The sequence below is a fragment of the Myotis davidii genome, unplaced genomic scaffold (assembly GCF_000327345.1).
Source record: "Myotis davidii unplaced genomic scaffold, ASM32734v1 scaffold132, whole genome shotgun sequence".
Lineage (NCBI taxonomy): Eukaryota > Metazoa > Chordata > Mammalia > Chiroptera > Vespertilionidae > Myotis > Myotis davidii.
In genome coordinates, this window is record NW_006285258.1 from 3,447,835 (window position 1) to 3,458,426 (window position 10,592).

Consider the following 10,592-nt stretch of genomic DNA (forward strand, 5'->3'; position numbering starts at 1 on the left):
TGCCCCTACCCAGCTCCCAGCCTCAGTTCTCTTCACTTTTTAGTCGTATCATGAGCTTTGCTGGATCCTCCATAACATTTAATTTGTGGCACCTGGTTATATACCATCTGATCACATACTAATCATCTCCTATTTATCTTTTTCTCTCTTTTTTTTTCAATTGCAGTTGGCAATCAGTATTATTTTATGTTCATTTCAGGTGTACAGCATAGTGGTTAGACATTTATATAATTTATGAAGGGATTTTTTATCTTCATAACTTTAATTCTTTACTCTCTTTAGTCTTATGTTCTGGATCCTTTTGTATATCAACAAGTATTCAATGAATACTTCCTCAGTAGATTTAAGGCTGGACTGGCAAGGGTCTTCTAAAATGTGGAACAAAGAACTGGCAGGACTCCCTTGTGGTTTGTGTTTTCCCAGTAGACATGTAGGAATCTTCTGGACACAGGGAGGGTTGCACCAAGCCTATATTTTTAGAGTAACCACTGATAGCCCAGTGCAAAATGGTACATGTAAGAGGACCAAGGATTGAGGCTGCCATCACTTTTGTTTCTGGAAACAAAATCAGCTATGGTCACTTCCCATCAATCACCTCCAACTAGCTTTCTCCACACAAAAACTGAATCCATGGCCTGTGCTTCACATACATAAGCCGTCCTCTTTTCTCCAGTCCTACCCTAAAGACTCAATAGTTGAAGTTCATATATTTCTCAATAGCTAGAGTTTGCAGGGCACACCGATAGGTTTATTTATCTCCTAAGTTTGGAAGATTGCTCTAAACCCAATGTCCTCCAATTAGAATGTTGCTGCAGTCAGAATGTTTCCCTGATTTTAGTTAAAGAGATAAAGTAATAGGGAACAAAGAGAATAAGAACCAGAGAAAGCTCACTTTAAGGGTCAATAGTTTGCCAAGTTCATACCTTTGCAGCCAGACGACACTCCATCACCCTGATGTTGAAATGGGAGGTTGCTGCCTTATTCATTTCCACACAACTGTTGGCAATCACAAACACTGCTCCACTGGGGAGTTTCACATCAGTTGCCCTCAGAGGGCTAAATTCTATCAACTTGGCCTATTGGAAGAAAATTTCAGAAAATGTTTAACCATTTATGCACTTATTTATCTTAGTAAATTTTTTGCTAAAAATGCATTTACCATTAAGTATTATTTGTTGACTTCCAGTTACTGCACTAGGCATAGAAGATACAACAGTGATCAAGACAGACACTGTCCCTGCCCTCATAGAGCTTACAACCTAGTGGGAAAGGCAGTCAAGTAGACAAGTACATTTCCAGGTTGTTACAACGGTTGTAAAGGGCAGGGTGCTATACAGACACATACTTAAAACACCTGATCGGATATAGCCTAGAGCGGGCTCCCTTGAAAAAAGGGGAAATCTAAACTGAGTCTTAGAGGGTGAGCAAGAGTAGGACAGGCAGACGGTGTCTTTACCCAAATAGGATATCAAGGTGAGGGAAAAGCATAAGCAAGCTCAGAGGTGGAAAAACACCCTGAGGTGTTCATAGAGCTTTGGAAACTGAAAATTAGCTGAAGCTTAGAGTTTGAAGGGGGAGGCATGGTGAAAGGGTAGATAGGAAGGGTAAAGCAGGAGTCAGATTGTAAAGTGTTTTGCAAGCCCAAAGAATTGGGACTTTGTTCAGATCTGCATCTAACTTACATTAACATCAGGACTCGTGCCATCATGTCTGCTTGTCAGGTCTCATCCAAAACACCCAGAGTATTTTCTTAGCATTAAACCAAATTTCCTCATGCCTCATGTCTTTGGCTTAGGGGAATCAACAACAAATATTCTTAATAAGAAAAAATCCAGGTGTTCTGGGAAAATAGCCAAGCCTGTAGGAATCTGATGAAAAACTAAGAAAATATTTTAAAGAAATCTCTGCTTCAAATGGATAAAGGACTTAAACATAAGAGGGAAAACCATGAAAATACTAGAGGAATCCACAGGCAGCAAAATCTCAGACATATGCTGAAACAATTTCTTCACTGATACAGCTCCTAGGGCAATGAAAACTAAAGATAAAAATAAACAAATGGGACTACATCAAAATAAAAAGCTTTTGTAGAGCAATAGAAACCATCAACAAAATAAAAACGGAACCTACTAAATAGGAGAACATATTTGCCAATGAAGCATCTGATAAGGGGTTAATTTCCAAAATATTTAAAGAATTTATATAACTTAGCACCAAGAAAACCATCTAATTAAAAAATTGGCAAAGGATTTGACTAGACACTTCTCTAAAGAAGATCATACAGATGGCCAATAGACATGAAAAAGTGCTCATTGTCACTATCATCAGAGAGATGCTAATTAAACCCACAATGAGATATCATCTCATGCCTCTCTCTCAGTATAGGGAGCCCTAATGCACTGTTGATGGGAATGCAGACTGGTGTGGCTACTGTGGAAAACAATATAGAATTTCCTCAGAAAATAAAAAAATGGCCTAAACCGGTTTGGCTCAGTGGATAGAGCATTGGTCTGCAGACTGAAAGGTCTTAGGTTCGATTCTGGTCAAGGGCATGTACCTGGGTTGCGGGCACATCCCCAGTAGGAGATGTGCAGGAAGCAGCTGATCGATGTTTCTCTCTCAGGGGAAGGGGGAGAGATCAACCAAAGGACTTATATGCAAGTATGTAGGCCTAACCAATGGACACAGACAACAGGGGAGTGAGGGCATGAGTGGGGGGTGGGAGGTATAATGGGGTGATAAGGACACATATGTAATAACTTAATCAATAAATAAAATAAAATAAAATAAAAAGAAACTAAAAAAAATGTCTGCTTCTACTTTGGAAATGGGCACTTTATGACCAACAACCCAAAACTTCTGCTCTGTCTAAGGAGTTGATAGCCAGGGGGAAGTGGTATCTAGCTAAGGAATTCATTCCTGGCTTACTGTCAACATTCTTTTCCCCACCGCTGAAACCCCAAAAATGTTGACAGAGAAAAATGATACCAAAGAGTAAATTGTAAAAAGAGGGGTTGTGAATATATGTGGTAAGAAAACTAACATTTGGGTTTAAAACCAACAAGAGATTAGGAAATGCCATGAGATGAAGTGATTTAGGACGAGAGAGGGAAAAGAGGTCTCAACAACTAGGGAATTGAGAAATCATCCTAACAATGAATTAGGAGGAAGAAAAAAAAACCTAAACACAAGAGAAAAACAGACTTGAGGGATGAGCCTGGAAGCTTAAGGGAAAGGTGATCAACATGAAACAGAATAGGTGAACTGGAGATAGCCTTGAATTACAAAGGAGAGGAGAAAACCATGCTACATTTAGAGCCTAATAGAATAGACTGCCCAAAATCGAGCATGCTAGGGATCTCATAACCTTCCTCTCTGTGTGAACTTTACTTAGCTGATCTTTCCAAATAGCTCAATGCCACCTACAGTTCCTTCTTCTGCAAGAAATGATATGGACTGGTCCATCCCTCCTCCTTCAGTGCCAATATACCGCTCACTCTTGGCGCAGATTTCCGCAAGTTCCACCTGGAAAAATAAAAATTGATTTGCATCATGAGTACAATCATAATCTATTTCTCACTCATTGCTTTTTTAAAAATTGTAATGTATTTCCAAGAGACAGGAATGGAGAGGGGGAGAGAGAAACATCAATGAGAAACACTGATCAGCTGCCTCCTGCAGAGCCGCTACTGGGGATTGAGCCCACAACCCCAGGTATGTGCCCTGACCAGGAATCAAACCGGCAACCTCTCAGTGCATGTGACTATGCTCAATCAACTGAGCCACACCAGCCAGGGCATATCATTCATTTCTTATTATAGACATGACAGATAGGTTTGAATTCCAACGCTAACTGTGAGCAATTGATAGTAGTTGCCTGGAGCACTGTGTGCCTGGTATGGGATGGAGATAGTGACTGTGCATGCCATGTATTTACTACCCCTAAAAGACTTCACAGGGCAAGCACTTTCTCCCATCTTTCTATTTGTTCCATCCCTCTCTAGACTGGTATCATCAAAAATCTCCTATGTGCACTGGTTCATTTCTGCCTCAGTGCCCTTTGTATCCCTACCATGAACTATTCCACAGTCTCCCCACAGCCAAAGTGGGGTGATCTATTTCCAAATCTAAATTAATTCTGTCTCTGTGGCATTTCCATTAAATGTAAGAGTCAGAATTAGTGTCATTTCACTAAACACATCTTCAACCAAGATGAAGAGGCCCAAAATATGAACACATTTCTAGTATATCAAAATATCTGTTTAAGAATCTTCAGTGGCTTCTTATTTATTAAGTTTAAACTCCTTAACCTGGCATTTCAAAGTCTTCCAAAAATATACAATCAATGTGTATACTAGTATATGTACCACTCTTTTCCAGTTAGATTTGTCTCCTTGACCATTTCACACATTATGTCTTTCCCTCATATAAATCTTACTGCCATTCAATACCCCACTTATTGGCAAGTCACTGGGCTGGCACTTAAATCTGCCTCCATGAGAGTGTCCCTCAAATATTGTTCCCACTATAGCATCCCCTTTCTCTAAACTCCTACAATGTTTACAAAGAGCATACCTATTTACTCACTCTACTATTTTATATTTATTCATTTTCTCTTCTAAGAATTGATTCAGGCCCTACTTCTCACCTGTTTTGCTGGAAGATCCTCCTAGAGTGGTCATTCTGAAACACTGCTATGATCATCTCTTGCCTGGTTGGTTGCCAATGCCTTCATGCTCAGCCTTCTCAGCATGGGACACAAGGTCTTCAATGACTTATCCCTTGCTCATTTCTCCAGCCCGTTCTCCCACCACTAAACCCGTAAACCCTAAACTTCAGGCCATCAGGAATACTGAGCAAATGCTGTTCTTCATCATCCCCAGGCTCTCTCATGTCTCAGTGACTTTATTTTTCTTTTTTGTCTCAGTGACTTTAAAAATGTGATTTTCTGTCCTCCTCGCTCAGTATTTCTCTGCCCAGCATCCCCCACTAGTCATCAGGATCAACTCAAGTACCATCCAAATGCAAATACACACCACATAACCTCTCTTCTGCACCCTGTAAACCTTATTCTCATTTATCAAACCAGCTTTAAGTATGGGTGTTCTTGTCTCTTAATCCACCAATCTATGATCCCATGCAGTGCCCAGATCAGAACCCATTTAACTAACATGACTGGATCAAATAGTGTTTATTATTGTTCTTTAATCATGTTAGGTTTCAATCACATTTCAATCAGTTTGCCCCAAAACACTGTCAGTCCTGTAAGAGACAAATAAAGAAGGTGTTTCTTTTGTATCCCCTACTTCACACAATGCTGACCATATAGTAATTCAGTATAAACATGCTGTTTTTGCTTTCTGAGAACACCACCTGACGGATTCTGTGTTATATTCCTTGTTGGTCATGTGGATTCACTAACATTAACTTTGCCTCGTGAAACAAGGTAAATTTGGGATTTTGACATAATGGCCATTGCATGTGGCCAGCTGAATACAGAACCTCTCTGTAACAGGCACATTAAAAAATAAATTAATAATCAAAAGGTTAAAACACTTGGATTTTAAAATGTAAAGAAACAACTCCAGTGAAGAAGTTTGCACAGCATTCAATGAGGAATGACCAGACCTGAGTTCCCACCTGAGGGTGACCGTGGACCAGTGTGAAAAGTCATCCCCACACCACACAACCACAATGACAGCCACACTTACATACTCCTTATCCCTTTTGTGAGCATTACATCCTTGAGGCTCCAAACAAGACTCTGCTTATCCTCATAGTACAGATGAGGACAATGTAACTTGGAAATATAACAGAAAATGGAGGAGCCAGCAATTGAGTCCCATCTGCCTGACTCCAAAGCCAGTATTCTTTTCACACTGGACTTCAATTACTTCTCCCCACAAATGAAGATAATAGCACCTTTATTTCTACTACCTCAAAGGAATGTTGATTCACAATCAGGACACATGCCCCAGTAGGAGGCATGCAGGAGGCAGCTGATCAATGAGTCTCTCATCACTGATGTTCCTCTCTCTCTCTCTCTCTCTCTCTCTCTCTCTCTCTCTCTCTCTCTCTCCCTTTCTCTCTGATATCAATAAATATATGTCTTCCTTCCTCTCTCTGAAATCCATAAAAATATGTTTTAAAAACAAAACACATTAACAGAAGTATGGGCAGAAGCCTATTGAAAGTTAACTTCAAGGACAGACTGAATCAAATTCTAGGATCCAATTCTATTTAGCAGAGGATATCTTCTTCTCTGAGACTCACCCAGTTTTCCTATCTCCCCACCACACACACACACACACACACACACACACAAAACCTGAAAACCCTCAAGCAAGAACAGCAAAGCTCTAACCAACAAGGGAATCTCTCCCTTTCCCACCCATGTATTTTCTTCTGCTCTTATACCTGAGAGCTCCAGAAACCTCAAAACTACTCACTTGTGACATTTAGCTCTCTCCCTTCCCGCAAATTACTAACGTAGAAGGATAATTAGGAAAGATAATTTGACTACATGAGAAACTCTTCCAAAATTTGTAGCCAATAAACTCATTTCTATTTTAACTCTGCCCTCTGAACAGTTAGGAGAAACCTGGCATTATTCAGAAACCTTCTTCTAAAGCTCCTGGAGACAGCTAATGAGGCTAATTTGGTCCTTTGTGTGGTTCTTCCCTTGAAGCAGCCAGGGGAAGAACCAAAAGTCAAGTGGGCTCCAGAATTAAACAGCTTACCCATCTGCTGGCCAGTGGGGCTCTAGTAAGAGGAAAATTACAGGGTTAGATTTAACAGTCACTAAGAAGGGCTAAAGATTCATGAAAGCATTGCCTACTAAACCTGGATATTTATTTTTTTAAACAGTAATACAAAAAGACTCAAGCTATTAATACAGTAAACTCTACCTTTGTTTAGCAGATTTACTAATGATACTCTTAAAAGTAGGATAATTACCTAGATAGAAAATGTTAATCTCTTCCTATGGTATAGCCTTGCTATTCAGAACACAGACCCTAACCAAGACAGTATCACCCAGCTATTGCTGCCCATCCTAAATGCAAGGAAAGAGAAATGAAGAAAAGGAACAGGCCCATTCACTCGTTCAATGATCATTTAAATACTAGTAGTGTCCTTCAGACAAGTGGACAGTGTCTTCCCTCAAGAAGTTCACAATATTTATATTGTCTTCAGGTGAGCAAGTCTTTCAAAAGAAAGTGTAAAACCGGTGTGTGATTTGCCCTCCAGATCTGCTGTCCACCCACCTGCTGCCTCAGGAGACAGCCCAGCATAAACTACATCAACAGGCACCTGTGTACTCTACTTCCCACTGGGTTCTCCCAACAGAGAACTCTGGCAGGGAATGGGTCCAGGTTGGAAGGTTACCTCCCTGCCAAGATCACTTAAGGCCCAAGAACAATAACAACTCAGATATAACTAGTCCTGGGTTTGTCCTGTATCTACACCTCTGCAAATAGTCCCCATGCAATAAATTGTCCTTTATTATTGAGTGTGTTATCTATTGTCTACTGTGACCCTGACTGATATAACCTATCTAAGACAAAAAAGGTAATTAACCATACCTCCACTATGCTTCCCATTGGCTAATCAGTGCCATATGCAAATTAACTGCCATCCAAGATGGCAGCTAATTTGCATACTGCAGGCAGGGTTGGCCAGCACCAGACACCATCCGGGCCGGTGCAGCCCTGGGCAGCTGGGCTTAGGTGGCGCAATCACGTCACCTAAGCCCTGCCCCCAGCCGGGACCCCCGTGTGCCACCTAAGCCCCGCTGCCAGCTGGGACCCCATGGTGATCCCAGAGCAGACAAGTGCAGAGGGTGGGTGGCCCCCAGGTGGGCCTGCTACTGGGATCACCATGGCAATCCCAGAGCAGAAAAGTTCCCCACAGGCAGCACCCAGCAGGGCCTGCCCCCAGTCTCTGAAGTGATCTGGTGATCCATGAGCAGGAAAGCACAGCCTGCAAGCAGCACCCCACCCTGGCCACAGCTCAAGGGAGATAAAAATACGCAGTGGAGGCCAGAAGCCTGAGAGATTAACACAGAGGGGCGCCTGCTCCAAGCCTCCATGGTGTGGCTGGTGGCAGGCCCCCAGAAGACACACACACACACACACACACACACACACACACACTCACACACACAAACAGTGCCTGCTCTGAGCCTCCAATGCAGCTAGGGGCAGGCCCCCAGCAGAACATACACACACACACACACACACACACACACACACACGACGCCTGCTCCGAGCCTCTGCTGCCAGACTTTGGCCGTCAGTAGGACATCCACTGAGGGCTCCCAGACTGTGGGAAGGGCAGGCTGGGTTGAGGGAACCCCAGCCCCCAGTGCATGAATTTCGTGCACCAGGCCTCTGGTCTTAGATAAGAGAAAATGTTAATGGCTCCCCTGACTTTTCTTTGCCTCAAATATTTTTTTTTCCCCTGCAGTTCTTTTCCACCCTAACTTTAAAAATGCCTGGGTTTTTACCTGGGGGTATTTTCAAATTCTTCCCCAAATTGGCAAATCTATTAGGTAGAGCCCAGGCAGGTCGGAGAAACTCTTCATGAAACAGCAGTAAGTTAAGCCTAGAGGAGAATGGATTTAGACTTGCTTTGTTTGGTAATATGGCTGATGACCAAGCTCTAACTCGTAGACATTTTGGAGCATTCTAAGGTTAAAAAAAAAATCAGCTTTAATTAAAAAAGGAAGAAGAAGGAGGCTATTATTTCTTCTCCACATCCCTAACACAAAGAGCAGTCACTCAGAGATCAGTAACTTTGCTTTTTCACTTCAAAGAAAAGTTGCCTGTTCCGTAAATGAGCACAGCAGATACAACTGACCCTATGGCTCAGGCTGAAGAAAAGTTCCAGTAAGTAATGCAGGAAAGAAAAAAGAAGGAGCTCAAAAGTTTAAAATATCAGAAACTACAAAGAAACAACCGTGAAGAGGATTCTCAAAAGTAAATGTAAAAACAACTCCTAAAATGGTGAATCATCAAAAAGTTTGCATTAAGCACTCACAAATGCATACCAGAAAAAACAAGGACAAGAGTGGACTCCTCCACCTGTATACATGAGAGAGAACATAACGGAATGGGCCTGCAGAAGGCTAGTAGTTGGCACATGTGGGTCTAAAAATATCTGAGGTGCTCAGTGAGGTCAGAAGCACAGTTTTGGGGTCAGCTTCCTCCAAACTCTAAGGAGAAGAACAAAGACCACTTCCCTAACCTAATTAACCTACAGTCTGAGTGACGGAGGGAGCCAGATTCTGAAAGGAGGCCTTCAGCAAGGCAGGAACACACTATTTTATCTGAAACCTTTTGGGACCCAGGTGTGGGGATCCTGAGAAAACGTCTATGATCAGTTTCTTCTAGAGCGCTGCCTGTTCTGGGTGAGGAGGAGGAACCCTCTTACGTACATAACATAACGTGATAATCCTGGATGTACAGAAGTGTGTGGTAAGACTATTAAAATGCTAGCATGAATCTAACGGGTGATGAGATGTAAAGGGAGGAAAGAATACAGTACACTCTGCTGCTCTAAGTGAGGGCCTCAGACACCGCATTGGTGTCACTTGAAGACTGATTCCAAGTGCGACTCAGGCCCCACCCAATACTTGCTCATCAGAATCTGTGGCTTAACCAGAGACCCCAGTGACTTGTGTGCACATTCAATTTGAAGACACTCTTCTCAATGATTTTCTATGCTGAGACTTTCTTAATAAGCAGACAGGGAAGAAGCAGAAGGGAAGGAAGCTAACAAATGTCAAATGTCTTCGCAGGCCAGACACTATGCAGGGTAGTTTATATGTGCTGTTTTATTTAGTCCCCAAAAGAACCCTGAAATGTCAGAATTATAATTGCTACTTTGTAGAGAAGGAAACTGAGGTGCCAAAAGGTCAGTAAACTAACCTCAGCTGAGACTCAGAGCCAGGTAGGTATGCCTCCACAGTCCACCAGGCCACCTTGTCCCCCTGCCTTTGGACACAGCGGCTGAGCCTACCAGGGGTGGGCAAACTTTTTGACTCGAGGGCCACAATAGGTTCTTAAACTGGACCAGAGGGCCAGAACAAAAGCATGGATGGAATGTTTGTGTGAACTAATATAAATTCAAAGTAAACATCATTACATAAAAGGGTACGAGTCTTTTTTTTTTCAATAGTTTCATTCATTTCAAACGGGCCGGATCCGGCCAGCAGGCCGTAGTTTGCCCACGGCTGCACTAGGCCCTATAGAACACCTACTACACAAGGCCACTCTATCAACTCAAGGAGGCATAGCAGCTCTACCCAATACATAGAAACAAACACAGGGAAGTAGCCAAAATGCAGAGACAAAGAAACATCTCCCAAATGAAACAACAGAAGAAATCTCCAGAAAAAGATCACAATGAAATGGAAGCAAGCAAACTATCAGATACAGAGTACAAAACAATTGTTATAAGGATGCTCAAGGATCTTAGTGAGAGCTTCAAGGAACTTGATGAGAACGTCAAGGGATTTAGTGAGACTTTCAAGGATCTTAGTGAGAATGTCAAGGATATGAAAAAGGACTAATCAGAAATTAAGCATACGC

At 42.1% G+C, this 10,592-nt stretch overlaps 1 protein-coding gene across 2 annotated transcripts in view; it reads right to left on the reverse strand.

Moving 5' to 3' along the window:
* GALK2 (galactokinase 2) overlaps nucleotides 1–10,592 on the reverse strand; it is a 146,099-nt gene that overhangs the window by 49,243 nt on the left and 86,264 nt on the right. For both annotated transcript variants that reach the window (XM_006756021.2, XM_006756020.2), the window contains exons 6-7: nucleotides 3,427–3,525; nucleotides 924–1,076 (exon numbers count right to left, since the gene is read on the reverse strand). In XM_006756021.2, the coding sequence (XP_006756084.1) occupies nucleotides 924–1,076; nucleotides 3,427–3,525 (252 nt within the window). The remainder of the gene's footprint in view (nucleotides 1–923; nucleotides 1,077–3,426; nucleotides 3,526–10,592) is intronic.